The 21,122-nt window shown below is 42.0% G+C and overlaps 1 protein-coding gene and 1 pseudogene across 8 annotated transcripts in view; both read right to left on the minus strand.

Annotated features, from left to right (window-relative positions):
* Positions 1–391: 391 nt before the first annotated feature.
* On the minus strand, positions 392–864 carry Rpl27al2 (ribosomal protein L27A like 2; annotated as a pseudogene).
* Positions 865–10,670: 9,806 nt separating this feature from the next.
* The window catches only part of Stxbp5 (syntaxin binding protein 5), a 152,786-nt gene continuing 142,334 nt past the window's right edge, over positions 10,671–21,122 (minus strand). For all 8 annotated transcript variants that reach the window (NM_178346.2, NM_030843.3, NM_178345.2 and 5 more), the window contains 3 exon segments: positions 10,671–13,882; positions 15,674–15,894; positions 20,402–20,513. In NM_178346.2, the coding sequence (NP_848036.1) occupies positions 13,841–13,882; positions 15,674–15,894; positions 20,402–20,513 (375 nt within the window). In that variant the 3' untranslated portion in view covers positions 10,671–13,840.

The following is a 21,122-nucleotide window of genomic DNA, read 5'->3' on the forward strand; positions in this document are numbered from 1 at the left end:
GAGTCTGGTAGTGTATTCCTCACCATCGTGCTCCCTGACTTGGCGTTGTCTAATTTCATGCCATTGACTCATGTTTGGCTTGCATCTCACTGAACACGAAGACAATTTTACCTAGGGTCACATTACCTGTGCGAACATAATGCAGAATATAAAATAGTGCAGCTTGTTTCAGAATACGGGGCGTGAGGAGGATTTGGGGATCTAGAAACAATCACGACTTGAAAAATTAGTTCATTTATCCGAAGCCTGAGGAGCAAAGAAGGTTCACGTAGATGAAATTTAAGTCACACAAGACAGCAGGGAGGTGATTTCAAAGGCAACATAGCCGCACAAGTCACCATACATGTATTTTTTTTTAAATGTTTGCATTTAATTAACCTCTGAAGTGGTTTTAAGCCACCAGAACACAGGCACTTCCAACACCCTTTACCTTTTCTTCAGCTCTTCTGCTGAAGAATTTGGCCTTCACCATGACAGGCTGCTTAGGGAGCTTCCCCTGCCCCAGAACTTTGTGGTAGCCTGATCGAACAACGTCAATGATGGGAGCAGCTCCAGTCTTGTTTCTTGCTGCATTGACCCGTGTCTGCTGGCTGACCGACGTCCATAATTTATCCAGGTTGACCGTTGGGGAGAAGCTCTGGTTCCTCTTCAAGTGGTAATGCCTCATGCCAACTTTGCCGAAGTAACCTGGATGATATTTGTCAAAATTGATCCTGTGGTGATGCACGCCTCCGGCATTCCCGAGACCTCCTGGGTGCTTGCGGTCCTTACCAATGAGACCGTGGCCGTGGCTCACGTAGCCCTGGAGTTTCCCGGTCTTCCTCAGTCTGGATGGCATGGCGGTGGCAGAAAAGAAAGAGCACCATACATGTATTTTAATCTTCCATGTAAACTATATCTTCTCTCAGAATGGAAAACAGGTCCTCATACGTGTTAAATGCATGCCCTGCCACTCACAAGGCTACACTCCAGGCCCAAAGCTGCTGCTTCTTCCTTTCAAATAACTTCCCGAAATAACCTTTTAGATTGTTTTTCTTCAGAGGCAAAGGAAAATCTGCACATGGACAAAGAAATCAAATAGCATGATAAAAATATGCCCAGACAATAAGGCCCTACACTATGTCAGGAAAGCCCCACAACTATTGCACGCATGTACACATGTGTGTGCATTCTACAGGTAACAGCTAGGTGTCCAGCTGGCTCCCACAGTGAGTCCTCAGGGGTGCTTTATAGTGTGTCTGTAGGGTTAGGATCAATTCTTATAGGAGATATTAATTTCTCACAAACTGCTTCCTTGATTGGTAAGTACGGTGGTATTTCATCAGCTTCCATGGAAAGAGCAGGTCGAGCATGCATTAAGTTAGCAATTTTGCTCCTTTTGTGATGTATCATCTTATAAACTGTCAGCTTCGAGGCAGAGCCTTGTGTCATTCATTCTGCTAAGCACCTCATCGATTCTCAAGATGGAGCACAAGGGCCGGGAAAAGGCTGCCAGACAGCTTAATTCAGGTTTCACACTCAGGCTCCAGGGAGACTGCGATCACACAGTTCACTGTGAGCAGGACCTCTTGCAGAAGTGTAGTCTCTTCCCTCACTTTCAATTTTGTCTGTATAACCGCAAGGCGCTTCTCCGAGCACTCTTCTTTACCATCTGTTGAATGGGTCAGCTACATGGGTTACTGGCCACCAAGAGTGTTTGCTCTCTGTCCTTCTTTCCTGCCTGTCTCCGACACGGGCTACTTCAAGCACCATTCGTAGCTGTTTGCATGTTTTACTGCATCTGTTGCCCAGAACTAAACCTAGGGACAGCACTGTGCTAGATTCTTCAAATGTCTCCAAATCAGAGGAAGGCTGTCAGAAGTCTTCATGGCTAAGGTAAAGTCCACAGGAGGCCACATGGTTCTATCCAGGAGCATCCAAGAAGGCCTCAAGAAAGGCACACTCATATATAGCAAGTGAGAGTCCTTATAAAAGTTAAATAGAAATTCCAGGTTTAAGAATCAGAATCATCGACAGCCTTCCAATCGAGTATTAGCGCATTTAAAAGTAAGACATAAATTTATAGTTTTGGAGACATGCCAAGCCAAATGTCCACAGCTCCTGAACAGCTGTGACTGACATACAGATAATAAAATATGAACTATAGAGAGCCTTTTGTGCACACAGGTGTTGTGACGACTTCTCAGTGTAAACAAACATGAATAAGAACTCTTGGATTTTGATGCCTTACGAAAAATACTAATGAGCGCTTTCTACCTGATTGGCATTATGGTAGATGCTGGTGTGACAAGGATAGACAAGGGTCTCTCATGTTGAGGAGGTCGGAATTTTGGGAGCAATTCATCATTCTGGCTATAGAAAGCATTCAAGAGAAAATGGCCCTGTGGCCTGATCATAACGGATCAGTGAAATGGAGGGTGGTCCAGGCATGCAGAAAAAGAGCAAAGGGCTGACAGAATGTGTAACAAGGAGTGCACGTTAACAAAGCAAAGCAGGGCAGTCCGTGGACAAGGGTGAGGGCAAACGGGCCACACTGTCAAAGAACCAAACTTCACTAGAGGTCACAGAAGGAATTTGAGGTGTTTAGGGGAGAAGCAGCAGAACTAGAACTGGGAAGGGAAGAATGTTCTGGAAAGGGAAAAGAGCAATGACATTCACCAGTGAGGAGGGGCGACTGTTTTAACTCAAATAGAAGACACGGAGGGAGAGTCAAGCTTGAAACAGGAAAGCAAAAGTGAGCGAGAGTAACTGAGGAGGAGCAGAGGGCACAGCGCTATGTGGGGGAGGGGAAACAGAAGTGTAGTGAGTGTATATTATGGCTAAGATTTCAGGTTACACTCCCCACTCTCCTCAGAAAAAAAAAATCCCTTGCTCCCTATGCTGGCAGCTAGGTCTCCCCCCTTTGCCCTGGATTTAGTGTTATCGCCAATGAAGTAGACAGAGATAAAAATAACCACCTTCATCGCCCGCAAGTTTCAGGAGGTGTCTCAAGCTAGTACACGTTTCTATCTCCAAGTTTTATAACAGAGTGTCACATCTTAATGCCCAATAAATATTTGTGGGTATGAAAATAGCCAGAGTCTGGTGTGGTGGCACATATCTGTAATGCCAGCGTCTGAGGCGCTGAAGTGAGAGTGCCCGTGAGCTCTAGGCCAAGTTGTTTTACAAGGCACAATGGTGTCTCAAGGCCAAAAGCAATAGCAAAAGCCAGAAAGCTACCAAAAAAAGCTGGGAAGTGAATTTCAAGATGGACTTTTAGAGTTTGTGATTCAGATGACAATTTTGAAGGGGAAATGCTTTTTGAGAAATGTCAGTTTACTAAACAGTAGGGATCTTAAACATTTCATGGAAGAAGAGGAGGAGAAGGAAAAGGAGAAGGATTGGGGGAGTCACTGGGGGAGGAGGGAAGTCAGTTTCTGGACACTCCACAGAAGCAGAGAAGAGCAAGCTCTAAGACCAGACAAACTGTATGTTTAAAGAGATCTTTTATAAATGGCATTTGAAGAAAAAACACATTCTGTCCTCTGTAAGAGCTATACAGATGGTTTTCTCTCTGGTTAGAGAAACAAAACAGGGCGTTGTCTCAGCCTGTTCCTGGGTTAGGTCTAAGGAGGGTCAGTGGTGGAACTAATTGGAAGAATAGAAGGATCAAGTTCCTGGTCCCCTTTGAAGGAAGAGAAGATTCCACATATGATGCATGGCTCAGTGGGATGACCAGGAAAGCCTCCTCAAGGATCCAGCTGCCCAGGGTTAGCCAGCAGAATCTCTTACCTGAGCTGCAGGAGAGAGCTCTGAGCATTCCTTTTATAGAAGCAGGAACTGCAGTCAAGGGAAGAAAGGAAGGGCTTTGCTGAAGGGGTTGGCACTTGGAAGTCCTCAGGGAATATTTGGTGACCAACATTCAAAAAGAAAGCAATGAAAACTGATTTGGAGATTGTGGACTTTTACCAACTTTTTAGAATGGAGTAAGAAACAATCCATGGGCTGGAGAGATGGCTCAGTGGTTAAGAGCATTGCCTGCTCTTCCAGAGGTCCTGAGTTCAATTCCCAGCCACCACATGGTGGCTCACAACTGTCTATAATGAGATCTGGTGCCCTCGTCTGGCCTGCAGGCATACATGCAGGCAGAAAGCTGTATGATATGTACATGATAAATAAATATTAGAAAGAAACAGAATCCATTAAGGTGTATGTGGAAAATGCCTTTCATCCAGCACTCCTGATATGGAACCAGAAGTCTGTTGGAGACTAGGCTGGGAGATACAGCAAAGCTCTGTCACAAATAATCAAACCAAAGAGAATGAAACTCTGAAGAAGCTAGTTTCCACCTCTTACATGCCGTTAGTGGAGATAGAGCCTGTAACTGCCAGGAGCATCCCATTAGAGAGACCAAGTCTACAAGTTCCCTTCTGTCTCCGTGAAAGAGCAGAATATTGGGTTGATGCTGTTTGAGTACACGGGCACAGACATCTCACAGTTCTGTAACAGTTAACGGAGCCTGCTACCTGGTTAAATGCTCCCTTCCATGACTTAACATTCTGAAAATCAGGATGACAGCCGTGAGCACGTTTATGTTGGTAACACTGGTGCGTGGGTAATATCTCTATCCTGAACCCTTGACCATAATCAACGGTTTTGATTCTGCACATGGCTGTATTAATGCCGGTTTGCTGGTCTTCATACACTAAAACTCATTCTTCCAAATTCAAAACATATTTCTTTCCTAGAGCTTCTAAGGAATTATTGTTTTTAAGGTGATAGAGCCTGGGTGCTGGAGAGAAGGCTCAGTGGTTGGCTGCTCTTCCAGACAAAGAGTTGGGGTCCCAGCAACCATGTCAGGTGGCTCACAACTGTAATTAAAGCTCCATTGAATCTAATGCCTTCTGCCTCAGTGTTCACCACACACACACACACACACACATGCACACACATACACATACACACATGCACACACATGCACACACACACATGCACACACACATACATACACATGCACACACACATACACACATGCACACACATACACATGCACACACATGCACACACACGTACACACACATGCACACACACGTACACACACATGCACACACACATACACACATGCACACACATACACATACACACATGCACACACATGCACACACACATGCACACACACATACACACACACGCACACACACATGCACACACATACACATGCACACACATGCACACACGAAGAAACACATGCACTACACACACATGCATGCACACAGAAACACATGCACCACAGTGGATCTAATGCCCTCTTCTGCCTCAGTGTTCACCACATGCACATGCACATACATGAACACAGAAACACATGCACCACATGCAGATTCACATGAACACACACACAGAGACACATGCACTATACACAGGCACATTCATTTTGAAAATATAAGGCCTAATATTTAAATTCAGTTCTTCTAATGATGCTTAGGAATTATGGGTCCCATGTGAAGTAAGTCAGGCCAGCATAGATATCAATTTTATAATTAATGAAACTCTGAACTCAGAGCAGTGGGAGTTAGGAGGTATAGGGCGATTAGTGTCGATGACAAACAGAATCGAGGTCTGTCTAAGCAGGTTGACGGACTTGGCATTTGCACACACAGGCCCTGAAAACTGAGGCAGATTCATTTGCCCATTATCCAAAAGGCATATTTTGATGTTTTATTAGCAGGAAAATAAAGCTCCCAACAGGTTTCTTGTAAGGTTATGAAATATATAATGAATTTAAATTCTATAAAAATTTAAGAATTTAATTTCTAGAGCATTTTAAAAGGCACCCAAACTCTTAACTATTCAAGTTTAAACAAAATGACCTGTAGACCTTCAAGTGTGACTCATGGCACGGCATTTAGCATAATGGTATTATCAGCTCCAGTCAATGGAGCTGGGACTTACTCACTGGCCAAGGGTTCAGATGTTAGAGCCTGGTCAGGGTACGAGATGTGTGCACAAGAAGAGTACGTTCCAAGTTTCGTTTGTTTGTTTTGTTCTGCTTTGTAACCTTGAGAATATTTTCCAAGTTCCTAGGGGTTTATGTATTCGTACGTATGCTGAGGTGTACCAATTACTCTCATCCGCGTTGTCTGTTATATTGGTTCAGATGTTGTACTGATTATCTGTGACACAAGACACTGCTTCTGTAGCATGGCCGTAGGTCAGGGCTGTCTGGACTAGCACACCAACCCACCTAGGAACTTCTGAAGAATACAGATTCTCATGGCAGCTCCCTTTCCCACATGCTTCCTGTACAGAAACTCTGATGAGGGGCAGGATCAGGGGCTTGTGGTTCGATAATCTGCATTTAGACAGTTGCTTTTCCGTGAAATCCTCTTATTCAGACCCCAGCGCAATGACTTAATCTAGTAGCATGTACAGTTACATAGCTATGGTTAACAAGTCATGGAGATTACACCTGTAGAAGTGTGCTCTTCGCAGTTTAGTATCCAGTGCCAGGATTTCTTGGAATCTACGATTTTGAACCCAGATACGATTTGGCTGAGTCCTAGTGAGGCAGCCAGGACAAGGACCGAGGGCAACAGCACAGGGGTCTCTCAACACCATTGCCTGTCTCCATTGCCATGCTGGCCCAGTGGAGCTTGCGTTTAATTGTTTATTGGTGTGGATTTTGAGGGTTTGAACGTTGCACGCAGTAGGGATCACATTGTGTTCATAAAGCGGTATTTATAAATTTACCCAGTATTTAGGAGAAGACCCCAAGAAGGGGAATTGATAGTATTTCCTACTAAACGAGCAAAGAAGTTTTCTTTTCTTTCTTTTTTTTTTTTTTTTTGGTTCTTTTTTTTCCGTAGCTGGGGACCAAACCCAGGGCCTTGCGCTTCCTAGGTAAGCGCTCTACCACTGAGCTAAATCCCCAGCCCCACAAAGAAGTTTTCTTAAAACGAATTCACTGAACTATAAAGTATGTGTGCGTTGGGGTGAGAGGCGTGGGAGTCAGAGATGGACAGAAGGAAGGAGCAGGGTGAGGCGGGAGTCAACACAGAGATCAGGGACTTGTATTTGGAGGAAGACACACACAGTATTAATCCAGAACTCCAGCTTCGTGTTAGGCGAGGTCTTCACACGTCTTGGGTAACAAATACTCTTTTCTTCTTTTCGTCTGGAATTCGTTTTTATCAATAAAATGCATTTCCTGCCTTGTTTGTCTTTTTTTTTTTTTGGTTCTTTTTTTTTTTTTTTTCGGAGCTGGGGACCGAACCCAGGGCCTTGCGCTTCCTAGGCAAGCGCTCTACCGCTGAGCTAAATCCCCAACCCCCGCCTTGTTTGTCTTTTAAGAGTGATTAGCACGTCAAATGTCAGCAAGACAAAATGGAGGAAATGAAGTTTGCACATTACTCAGAGAACTTTTTGTTTTAAAAGGTGCTTACCTCTGTGAAGCAACAGCACACACTTTAACCGCGGCTAATTGAGCGCCCGTGACAGCAACTTTTGAGGCAGAAACTGCAAACAGCATTAACTTTAAGTTAACGGCAGAAAATTAGAACCTTCCTATAGACTCCTATAGACTCCTAGGAACAGTGAGAGCAAGGAGGCTATTTCTACCCCAAAGCATTTATGACACAGTGCCACTTACACAGGACACTCAAATAGAAGGCGTGGCCAGAGACAAGGGAATCTTGTTTTCAAATTTGTACTTGAGTATGAAAGTATTAAAACTTCTGATAATCAGTCAGACCAACATGAAATGATCTGCATTACTGTGCAGTAACATAAAATGACGTGTCGTTGCGTAAGTTTTCGGATAAAAAGAGTTGATCGGGAAAGCCCTTCTCCCTTGTAAACTACCATAAGGACTTCTTGTACAGGACGTGACTGCCCCCACGTGGGCAAGTTTTGTATCACACTAAGAAGCAGACATCTAGAAACAAGCATGAGACTTTATTCTAGATCCATGGGTTGAATGTTCATTTTTGGTACAGGTAGTTACACACTGATAATGACAAATCGATTAGAAAATTCTAACTAGGGAAATATCCGTTATCCTCACTGCTCAAAGCACGTTCAAAATACAGTGGTTTTTAGTGGAGCTTTTCAAAGATGTCGACTCAGACCCTTGCTCATACGCATTTTAATAAGACTCCCAGGTTATTTGTGTGCATTTAGATCTAACCGTTGGCTCCATCCCAGCCCACCCACTTACTATGTGGCTAGCAAGGATATGAGTCTTTCAAGAATTAGTGTCTGTGGTCTTAATTACCTATTAATACATATTTGGAAATGTGACCATGGTTTTTGGCTATTTTCTTCAACTAATGTGATAATTCTATAATTCAAAAAAAAAAACATTAAAACAAATTTCCAGAAAAAAGGGCTCTTTTTTTTTGTTTCAGAAGAGATTAGAGTATTTTATTTTGCCCAAGAGCCCTCCAGCAAAGAAATTCATTTACATATGTATGAACATTTTCCAGAAACATTAATTGGTAATACATTCTTAAAATACCAGCTTAGTGGTATTTATTTACAAAAATATTTCATCACCTAATTTTGAACCTTTTTGCTGTGATGACAGTATGTTTTTTCCTGGTAAGTTACAGGAATGCAAAAGAACTACAAAGTTTAAGGATGTTTTTCAGTATTTGCTATAGTGCTTTTTAAAAAAAGAAACACTACATAGATAATTAAAAAAACTGTACTTCAAAAACATACTCCAGTAATTATCTTGGAAACAGTTACTGCACTGAGTGAACGTAAGGAGAAACTGAAGGGGATAAACAGTGCGTATGATGTAGACACACGGGCTAGCATTTTGGACCAAGCATGCTTGCCCTCAGCATGGACATTGCTAGGAAACTAAATCTGTCGATTTTATAATTGGGATTTTTTTTAAAAAACACATTTATAATGAAATGAAGTGTAACTAGACAGTACTCCCCAACCCTGACTCTCACTACCGTGTTGAGCAGAGGTCACACCTAAAGTATCACACAACTATTTACAGAAAAAAAAAAAGAAAGAAAAGAAAAGAAAGAAAGAAAAGAAGCCACTATTTCTTATTTTTGCATTACTTCTCAGTGTATCTTAAGTCTGCCTGAAACACATTTACACTCTTTTCATTTTTTTACACTCTTTTCAATTGAAACAAAGTTTAGATAACAAAATACAAATGCTATTAAAAAAAACTCACATAAGTAGAATTCCACAATTAACCTACCTCCATTTTAAACGCCTGAGTCAAATGACCTACAGTGAGTTGACAATATTTATTTACACCTTATAGATGATAAAGATTTAAACTATTTGCTTCACTGAAAAAAACAAAAAACAAAAAACAAAAACAAAAACAAAACAAAACAAAAAAAAACCAAAACAAGACAAAAAAACCCGGCAGAAGCATAATTCCATTTTCTTCGAGGCATAGAAAGAGGTCGCCCTTCAGCAACTCTAGAGACAGTGCTGAATTCATGAAGAACTGAACCAGTGACTTCAGACCAGAATTGGGACGTTGCTGAAATCATTCAATTTCTCAGAAAAGTTAAGCTACGACTTCACTTCGCTGCTTTCATTTACAACTGTTTTCTTCCCACAGAACCCTCACAGCATCTGAAGCAAGAGGCTGAGACGCCCACAGTACTCCACAGCGGGGCAGAGGAAGGAGAGATGGGCAAAGCCCGCGGCTGCGTGTTCATCTCCGAATCAGAAGCTCAACCCAGAACAAACGCTGAAAGGAGACAGAAGGGACACTGACTACCCAGGAGTGTTCTTTCCAAAGTAAACATAGATAAGAAAGCCTCGGCGTATTGATTAATTATCAAACTGATAAGGAACAAATTGTATAAACTATAGAATAAAAAAAACCCTTCATTAACAAAAATACATAAACTCTGTTTTCATTTTTGGAAATTTATTTTTTAAAAAGGTAGAAGAAAATATCTGGAAAACCGTGTGTGTGTGTGTGTGTGTGTGTGTGTGTGTGTGTGTGTGTGTGTGTGTGTGCATTTTAAATCAATAGCTAAAATAAGCATCCAACGGTAAGCTGAATCTACAGAAGAGTTCTAGAAATTATTGTAATTATTGCTGTGGACATTTCCCCTCAAAAAAGATCAATATTTGAAAATATTTGGCAGAGGTTTTTTTTTTTTTTTTTTTTTTTAAACTACGTAATTGCCTTTTGCCATGTGTGAAGGCTTTTCAATAATGTGTGGTCTTTTAAAACTTAAACGTATCTTCAACGAGATACCAGTGTTTCTTAGTGTTAAGGGTAAAACATAACTTTTCCTATGAATAATATACATCCTTTAGGTGCTTTGACTTAACAAGTTCACCGTTTTTAAAATTAAAGACATTTATAAAAAATTCATCTAAAACTAAAGGTATCCTTTCTAGCAGTGTATAAACACAACATGTTTTTGTGTGGTTCCAAACAGCTCTGAAAGTGTCAAAGCAAAGATCAAGACCACCAAAACACACGGCAGATAATTCCATTTGTTTTTAATCTTTAAAAGCTATATAAAGCCCTATTAAAAGTTCTAGAACTGATTGGTTTTGGGTGACGCTAGCAGCATATTCGTGATTTTGGTATGTTTCCCGCACACATGTATCATTTGATTTAAACCACAAAGTGCAGATTTAAATAAAGGACAATAAGAAGCCATGACCTAAAGAAGTGCGGAAAATTCAGGTTTAAAGTTCAGAGCTCTTTATTTCGCAGAAACATATAAACGAACAAAATCTCCCAAGTTAAGATAAATCCTTGCCACAAAAAAGAAAAACAGATACAAAAACAAACAAACAAAAAAAAACCTTTGGAGATAGCTTTACTAATGTCACATGCGAAATGCCTTGAGCAAAAGCACACGATTCAAATACAGGACTTAGGGTAAAACCTGGAGCAAACCCCTCTGTCCCTCACCTATCTCCCAGCACCACCCACGTTCTAAACACAAGCCCTCTTTCAGACCTGTCTCACAGCCACAAGTGTCTGCCTGAACTAACATCAGAAGTCAGAAGAACCCACCAGAAGTTCTAAGTGACCACTTCAGGAACCGTTCTGGGTGGAACTGCAGCGTACTTCCAACGATATGCAGGTGTACACGTAGCAGTGTTTTCCTATGAAGACCTCGAATCAGGAACGGGTTATGTAAAATCTGTAACCGACTTTTAGAAGTGGTACGGCCGAAATGTGAGCGGGTGTTGTCATAATCAAACACATAAAGATTTTGACAAGATGAGATACTTCAAATAACAACATTCTAGGCAAACAGGGACTGATTTTTAGTTTACAAAAGGAAATGAATTTGTTATGTGGTACATACAGAGAAATCTCTTCCCATAATAAAATTAATTGAAGAATACTTAAATTTTAGAATCAAAGACAAATGAGGGCAGAGAACACACACACACACACACACACACACACACACACACACTTTCATTTTTTGATATTTTTTATTTTGACTTTTTTTTTGTTTGTTTGTTTTGTTTTTGATAAAGTTCCTGAAACTTTGGCTTGCTGGTGGCTACTGCTTTTTGCATCAAAAAGAGAGGAGTGGGGTGGGAGGAGGCGGACCATTTCAGACTACAGTCCGTCCCCTGTTATCACTTGGAACTTTCTTATTTACACGATCAGGCGCAGCTCTGGGAAGCTCATACTCTCTACTTAAAAATACTTTGCACTTTCTAGTCCTGGTTTCTTAGACTGTTGTGTACAATATGTAGATTAATTAAAATAAAAACAGATAATTTAAAATAATGAATTAAAATGTTCTTATAAAATCCAACTCTGGTAAACTTATCTACTTCTCTATTAGTAAATAATTACAACTTTGATTCATCTTATTTACAGCAGTTAAAACGACCGTAGAAAGGAATCTGATACACAAATAATACAACGAATCAAACAGCTGAGGCTCCACAGAGTCGAGCAGTGCCTCAGTCACTCAGTACTTTTCAACTTTTTAAAACTCTCAACTATCGATATTCATAAAACTATACCTTTAAAAAAAGACCCAATTCTTCCAATGAGGTACCATGGAACATGGGTTTAATGGACGATATATAATGCAAATTAAGCAATTCGTAAATTGCTGAATGTTCAGAGAACAGACATGAAACGAATTTTTTTTCTCACTTTCTATAGATTCAGAAATTTTAAAAATGATTATAGTTTAAAAACATTTTTATCTTGATCAGTTCTCTTTATCACATATATTTAGTCCTTACCTGATGCTATTTAAAGTAAACTTGGATGTAAACTTTTCTATCTGGTAGTGCACGTTATCAAATGTAAACAAAAGGATTCTTGGTGAAAGAGACACGGGCAAGTAACAGGCTGAGAAGTGAGGGTGATTCGCAGGGACTTTACTCATCAGAAAACAGAAAACAACCGTGCTTCCCAGCAACCTGTGCCTCTTCGTTTTTAAGGGCAGTGACTCGGGACAGCCTGTCATTGGAGACAGTATGTAATGTTCGCGCCCCCACTTCCCTTCCCATCTTCCCTTGCAGCTTTAGCTTAGCGGGGCGGGGCTTCCTCTCCAGGCTGCCACCCTACTCACTGCCTGAACCAATCACTCGGTGTCTACTGCCCTCCAATGCCCAGCACGCTTGGTTACAGAAGAGAAATGAAGTTACCGAAGTGAACACACTTTCTTTTTTCTTTTAGTGTTTCCGAAGGATATGTACAGGTGCGATGTATTCTATGGGAGATACTTTGTAGCTCATCGGACTAGACTCTTGGGTAACTGGACAAGAGACACTTGCAGGTTTCCATGCGGCAGCGTGTGCACTAAGATTAAACTGGCTCGTCACCTGAGTGTACTGGAACTGTGAGCAGATGAAGGGCATTTTTAAAAGGGAGCTGAGCACGGTACTGAAATGATAAAACACTGTTGTTTTAGCAATTTTAATTAAATAATGCAAGGGTAACATTTGGTTAAACATTTTATAAAAATTCAAGCAAAATTAAAAACTTAGCCAATTTCAACTTTCCTACAAATTTAACTAGTAACTTTTGGTCAAGTCTACTTTTAGCTGAATTGATGTGAACAGGGACAAAAGACATTGAAGAATTCTCCTCGCCACAATGGAGGTTTTCTCACTTTTCCACTCTGCATGGCCACTGCATGGAAACTCCCCAGAGATGAGCCACTCACTCACGAGCCACACCTTTCCACGACAAGTGACCTATCACCTTGTTTTGCTTTTGAAAACATAGGAACTGAACACGGTGTGTAAGAACGAGAGTAGAAGAGGATCCCGCACAGGAGCTCTGTGTGTGCTTCTTCGACTCCTTAAAGACCAGCACTCAGCAGAGTCTAACGAGAAGGGAAGTTTGTTGCTTTTTCACTGACGATACTGATGAGCAGTCTGTTTGAGAGAGGGCGAGCGAGTGCAGACAGCTGTTCACAATGCAGTCCAGACACAAATGTGACCTTTGCAGACTTACAACTTCTGATTTATTGCCTCTCCCCACATCGGATCAAACACTGATGGCAGATACAACGGCACAAAATCTTTTGGCATATGAAAGTTTAATACGGGAATGATCCAAGGAATAGCCCTCCCGGACGTCTCAGCATCCTCTGTCCGTTCATCTGTCAGCGGGACCCCACTTAGTTCTCCGTTGTCAATGCGCAGGCGGCCGGCACACACCATATGCTCTGGTTTGCACACATGGGGACTGTTCTCGGTTAAAGCCGTGTGACTGAGGTAAAACAGTGCATGATTGTGCTGGGAAAGACGCTGTCAGCAGTGTGCATCCCTTTTATGTTATCTTTCCCAAATACATCAGTGACCTCAACAAGGAAACGTCTTTTTCCTTCTGGTTGAAGCTGGACTTACTGAGTGCTACTTGTCAGAACTGGTACCACTTCTTATCTTTGTATTTCAGCATCATCTAAGAAGGAAAAATCAAGAGAAATATGTTTTCAAAATTCAAAAACTACTTATAAATGGTATATAAAGCATACCATTCTGGAACATTCTGAACTGACATTATACCTTGCTTACTTGACTTTATTTAAAGTAGCATGACTTGTTCTATTTAGATAAAAATGGCGATATTCATTAAAAAATTATCCTAGAAGGTGCTCCAGTTTCTGACATGTACTGTACCTTCTGTTCACAGGTATGACAGTTTAGTGCCTTAGCGATAACTGAAGAGTGAAGCAACCACCATGTTCCTAATCAGAACTCAAAGTGATGTTTTAAAGACCTATAGGAAGGTAGAAGAACTATGGCATCTCAAGTTTACTGAGCCCTTGCTGTAAGTCAGGTGACAAAAGTTCCTATTCAATTTCAACTGTTCTGTACAGTTCTTGGGGTGAGCATTATTTCCTCTTCATTTTATAAGGAAACTCTGAGGCCTCTAGGTTTCACTCAAGGTTAGTAGGATGGTGGATCTGGTTTTGGCCTGGCAATCTGAATCCAAGAGTCCATGAGCACACATCAATGCGCCGTCCCCATTAGACTCCCGGGTATGCGGAAGCCGAGTCTGTAGAAGGGAACAGTAACCGTGCGTCGTGCCTTTGGAAGGTGCAGATTCTGTGAAAGTGGCTTGTGTTGCACATGGCTGTCACAACACAAACCCCGCCCTACACTGAGAGTTACTCGCTTACACTGGGGTTACCTGTGGGCACCCTGACTCCCACAGACGCTCTAAGTAAGTTTCTTCCAGGGCAAATTATCTTTGTCATATAGCACAATCAAAGAGGAGATGTCTATTGTGAAAAACTAAAGGAATGCTCATATTACAGAGAGTAGAGGGACAAAGATAAAAATAACGTTGATACTGTTCATCTGGGCAAGAACTTAAGATATCCTCAAAGGCCAGTCCAGGAAGCAAAATCGAGAAGCCAAAGTCCAAAGCAAGAAGGAGTCACTCACTTGCAAAATAATAATGAGGGGTTGCATAAGGGCTTTAAAGCTCAGAAGAAACTATTTTGAAGGTTTATTTTTATTTTATGTGCATGAGATTTTGTTTTATTTTGGTTTTGTTCTGTCTGAGTTTCTGTATGTGTACCAACCACCTTAAGTTCCAAGGCCAGAGAAAGGAACTGATTCCTGGACCGGGAGCTGCTGATGGCTGAGCTGCCATGCGGATGCTGCGTGATGCTGGTAACCAAATGCAGGTCCTCTAAGAGCAGTAAGTACTCTCACCTGCTGAGCCATCCCTACAGCCCAGAGACTATCAATACAGACCTGTAGCAGTCAGCAAAACACAGTTGTGTGCACCTCATTTAGGGATCCCTTTGCTTCATGGCGTCTGTTTTGAGGTCCGTGAACTCCCTACAAAAGCTTTCCCACTATTTCTCCTTATGCGTTAGTCTACGAGACACACAAGACCCAACATCACAACTGCTTTGAGTTACTCAGATCTACGTGGGAGAGTCCAGGAACACCTGACTTCCTGGACGGCTGGTGCTTTTACTGAGGTCCCTGCCGTTTCTACAGCTGCAGTTTCTACACTGCCCACAAAGGTCCCTGAAGGTGGCTGTGTTCCTTCAAAAGGTAGAGTAGGGAAGGTCAGGAGCTCCTGCCAAATTCCCGTATGGTTCCCTCTCGTGGTAAAAATCGGAATTTGAAATTATACAAAGTGCATGCTTGTAGAAATAACTAAATGTACAAAATGCAGTGATGTCCCCGTTTGCTTTGTCTAGCTCTTTGGGTGGCCGTGTGCCAGGCATACCTCATGAGCATGTTTGGAAAACGAGTCTGCACTGGACATCATGGCTGCAGTCCTCTCTTCCAAGTCGCTGAGCTTCTGTCCTCTTTCGTCGAGGGCCAGCCTGGCTCGGGCCAGTTCTCCCACCACTCCCGACGCGGCTCCCTTCACACCTTCGATCCCGCCAGGACCCGGGATGTGCTGTGCAAGGCTCCTTGACGCCTTTCCCGAGGATGACTCTCCAACTGGAAGGTTTTAGTGAATCAGAGAAAAAGAAATAAATGTAAGTCCCACCATATGGCAACATCTGAGTATAGTTCTTGGCGATAAAACCAGAATGTTAATATTCGACTTTGTAACATACCTTTATTGTGTGGTTTTAATGTCTAGATGCTTTTCCAAATATGTAAAGCTACAGTGCACCATTCTGAACATCCTACATTCTCCCAGATCACACGGCAGAAATTTGGAGAAAGAGGGCCAGCTAGCCATTTGCTGGGGATGCAGGCTCGCTGCTAGGTCTCATAACTAAAACTGCCTTTTGGGCGGCTAACACTGCAGTTAGGGTAAAGTTTCAGATTTGATTTAGTGTCTTGTTCCACACTTACTTTATAAAGATGCTGCTTCTATTCTGGTAGCTCAGACCTGGAGACACACTTTCTTCAGACTACTAATGCTCTCGCTTTTCAAATATATAAAACCAATATAAAATCAAATATATAAAACTTTTCCTGTTAAAGCAGTTTGTTTGCCCTACCCTTCAGTACCCAGACCCTGATTATCTAACACCCAGCCCACAGCAAGTCTCAGATTCTGTGGATAGAGTCCAGCTGTATGGCCTCGTAATTCCATTTCTTTCCCTGAACTCTCCCAGTCCCAGAATTTCTTCATGGCCCACAAGGAGCCTGTGGCCTGTTGGTCTCACTGTCTACTCTCCTTCTCCTGCTCTAGGCTAGCTCCACCATAAATATTCCATATAAGCACACCCGCACAGCCTGTGGCCTTCTGCGGCTGACTCCCCCACTGGAGATGTGGTCCTGGTTTCTCTGTGCAGCAGCAAACATCAGTGCTACTCCTCCGGGCTGGACCATGTATCATTTTAAGGGTGCATCACATTTTGTTTGTCTTCTCGTTCACCAACGGACTTGGGTTGTTTCTGCTTTTTGGCTTGTTATAAATAGTGAGCCCTTGAACGTCTGTGGAAGTGTTTGTGTAAACGTGTGTCTTCAGTTGCCCTGGGTGTATATGCCTGGGAATAAAATGGCTGTGAAATATTCTGGGACACTTGGGAACTCAGTGTTGATGGTTCTGAGGTCTGGGGGCAGCTCTCTGAAGAGGACACACCAGTCCATGTCCTCCAGCAACATGAGCTGAAGTTTCCTTACATTCTCCCAACGCTTGTGTGCCCTTCTGGTGACAGCTGTCCTAGTGAACATGGTGGCTTTTGGCACATATTATTTCCTGAATGACAAATGATGTTGGACATCTGGTGATTACTGATCAAAAACATTTAAGAAATCTAAACTGTCTATTCATTCAAAATTGGGCTTTTTATTCTTTTATTATGGAATTATGAGTTCTTAGTGTATTCTGGATATAGACTTTATCAGGCATCACATATGGTATGTAGGTAGTTTGCCCTGTTATTTGAATTATCATCTTCTCTTCTTGCTTTTTATTTTTTTGAAACATAACATTTTCACATAGATAAACTACAATTTACTTCATTTATTCTCTTGTTGTTTGTGGCTTAGATGAACTATCTGGTAACCTCTGACTAAGGGAACAGAGATTTATTTCATTTCCTTCGAAGAGCTTTGTGCTTGAACTCTCATGTGTCCTTGGTTGTTTTGACTGAATTTTCATGTTCTTGGTTTTACTCATATGAACACCTAGTAGCTGTGTCAACGTAATTTGTTGAAAGGTCACCAGTGGATTTTCTCAGCATCCTTGAGGAAAACCAATGACTAAAAATGCTGGTGGCTAACTTTGGACTCTCAGCTGAATTCTATTGCTACGTCACGCTGTATCCACTATCTCACAGATTATAACTTTGTAGTGACTTTTGTGATGGGAAGTGTATGTTCCATGGCCGTCACCACAGAGTGAATAGTGAGCTAGAGTCCATTGATGGCATCTAGTCACTGTGGGGAAGCTGTAAGAATTCTTTCATGGTGCTATGCAGTAGAGAAACTACAACATATGTACCACATATTTCAGAAGAATGCTTATTACAGGGAGCTTATACAGAAATTATTTTAAAAGTCATTCATTGACACATAATCATTTATTATGTCCTTCATTGTATTTACGAACTATTGTGATGGCCACGTGGAAGCTACAGTATTCATTAAAAATAAAATTAACTATGGAAAAATGAGATTCTTCTATATGTGAAAGCGTTTATCTTTGCTTCTTTATTTTCATGTAAATTTTAGTTAACTATTATATTATGCAAAAATCCAGAGTCAAATGGGGATTGTTCAGATTGGTTTGAGGAGCAGTGCTGACACCTCGGCAGGATAGAACAAGTTCTTAAACCTAAGAACACGGGAAGGAGCTCCGTATACCTGTTAGTTTCTTTAAATAACACTCTGGAGCTTTAATCAGAATCTTTTGCTTCTTCGTGACGTTATTTCTCAGTGGTTGATTCTATAATGCAGAATGCAGAGAAGCACTAACACCAGGCTCCCCGGACACCCAGATAACCAATCGTAAGGGAAGCACACCCTACTGCTTTCAGAAAGCCAGCGCAGACTCCGACCGAGAGCCAGGTAACTGAAACTGTTTCCTGAATTTCACTTCTGGATTACTCGTTAGTGTAGAGGAATCCAGGCAGCCTTCAGAGACAGAGCGTAGCCCCTTTCACCTTGCTAACCTGTTTATCAGCCTTATTTATTTTTGGCTGGTTTTCTATAATCAAGACTCTATTATGTGAAAATATAGACACTTTTACTTTTTCCATTCTGGTTTACACACAAACCACACACTTTTCTTGTGTGACTGTACTGTTTTGTGCCGGTAATTTGAAAAGAAGGGGCAAGACCCCCTCTGACTTCTGCATAAATTTACCATTTGCCACACTGTGGGGAAAGGACTTGGATCAGAATGCCATCACTTATGTGCATATGTGTAGATATGCACACATACATGCTGTTGTTCAGCGGTTCCCTTGAACTGAAGCATCCCATTAGAGGACAGGGAGGCACATGGGACCCAGGAGGTAAAGAACACCTCATGCCTAGGTAGGCAGGAACTCAGGCACAGTCTCTAAGTGCTCTCTCCAGCTTTATAGGAACTAACACATGCTGCGGAGAAGAGCGGAGAAGACAGGCCAGCTATGCTGTGGAGAGGAGACTTCTGGACCAACCGGCTGCCTTCATTCCCGTAAGAAACCCCTTACTGATAGGCCTAGGTACTAGTTACACCCGAGAAGAACTCATTGATTAACCACGTTGGGCGTGCTCATCTCCTCAGGAGGCACTTCTCACACAACACAGGCATACACCAGGGTTTGGGGGACTCGTGCAGTCCGTGAACTCAGCATTTGGACCCATTGGAATCTTCTTTTATTTCTCCCAACAGAGTGTTATACATTTTAATATCATCAATGGACGTTTTGAATTTCTGTTAACATTTACTTCATGGCCATGTGTGCGTCCACGCATCTGTCCACCACCATTCATCTATCTCTTCATCTAATCAGAACCTGTGTGTGGTAGGCAAGCCCCTTATACCAAAATTAATTCTCATTTTTTTTTCTAAAAACAAATAACTGTTGCTAGGCAGAAAAATGCTCCCTTCCTCAAGATGGCTACATCTCAATTTCTGGAAGGCAGTGATGTGTCACTGTAATAGGAAAGGAGCTTCACAAGTGGTTAGGCCAAGGACCTGGACCTGGACTGGTTACCTTGCATCATCCAGGGGAGCTCAACTGAATCACGGACTCCTAAAGAGCAAAGAGCTTCAGTAGGCAGGGAGAGATGTGGATCCAGAACCACAGAGAGGTGACACTGCCTTGCACAGTGACCAGGAGATCAGGAGCTAAGGAGTAGAGATGACCTCCAGAAACTGAGCAGAGCCCTCCACGAACATCGTGCTGATGGCACCAAGAGAAACTGAGTTTACTTTGTGTACAGAACAGAAGCTGAGAAGCCTGGTAAGCCAGCTTGATTTAGATCAGCAGATTCGTGGTACAACAGCAGTGATGGAGGTAAGAATACTTGATAAAGTTTTGATTTTAAGGTTTTGTATACTGGTTTATCCAGTACTTGTAAAAAACGTAGCTACAGACTGCTCTGCCCTGGAGGGGGTAGTAGCACCTTGGTCACTCCTCACTCAGGTGCTGAGGCAAGAAACCAAAAGCAGGCTGCTCTCTCCCCCAGTTTAGGAATACAGTCGGTAACCAAGGGTTGGAGCTGTAAGCCACCAAGGCTCTAGCTAGGCTACAGCACAGCCAGAGAGGGCCAGCCCAGCATGTGTAAAGCCCCAGGTTCAACTCCCAGTACTGGGAAAAAAATACCCCCCTGAGTAAAGCTGGCTTTATCCCTCTCTGTTGCTTTCTCCCTGGTGCCATCTGAAGTTATGTGGATTTTGATTGCCTGAGAAAATTATTTTCCTGATTGAAGGCAGAATGAGAAAATAATTTTACATCTTTTGTTGCAATGAATATGAAAAAGCATAACTTACACATGTAACAAAAATTTATGTGGGTTGAATATTTTTGTCTTAAAGGGACGTCAGCCAACTTACACAGTTCTTCTCTATCAAGAGATTGTGCACCACCTCCAAATAAGCCTTTGAAGAACCCTCTGTTTGGTGCTTCTGGTGTTTCTACAGGCGTGAAGAGCTCACCAAGCATCTCCTTCAAAATCAGAACAAAGATATGTTAATGCTTCAGGGAAACAGAATTAACAAGGTCAGCACTGCAAATGCTATAACTGTGGTGACGATCCCCTGAGATCCAGCAGCAGGTAAGAAGCATATTTGTCACCTCAGGAACACAGGGACCTACTCTAATAGTCGGTTTCCAAGACCAGATTTACTGAGACAAATTCACCATTTCTTCCTCCCACTATTTGTTTGCATCAGGCACAGGACAGCACGCCTGCTTAGAGGATGAGGTGATATAAATTTTGTATCAGAGACTGTCTTGCTATATCCCAGGCTAGCCTGGGACACAAGATCTTTTTCCAACTCCCAGGACTGCACTGGCATGACAAGTGAGTATTTGACTTTCAAAAAACATTTCAATTCAAGAGAACTGATAATTTTCCTGACAACCAGGTCACCTTCTTCTAGAAAGAATATTCTCTACCTGTAGGCCAAGGCATTCAGTGTAGCAGGGACCATATATAGTTTCAGAATTATGATCTTGACTGGAAATGTATCAATTTCCTTTCTCATAAGCATGCAATTTTCATAAACACCATCCTGACATGTGGGATTTCAGAAACATGTCAGGGAGAGGGAA

Source organism: Rattus norvegicus, chromosome 1 (genome assembly GCF_021556685.1).
Source record: "Rattus norvegicus strain SHRSP/BbbUtx chromosome 1, alternate assembly SHRSP_T2T, whole genome shotgun sequence".
Lineage (NCBI taxonomy): Eukaryota > Metazoa > Chordata > Mammalia > Rodentia > Muridae > Rattus > Rattus norvegicus.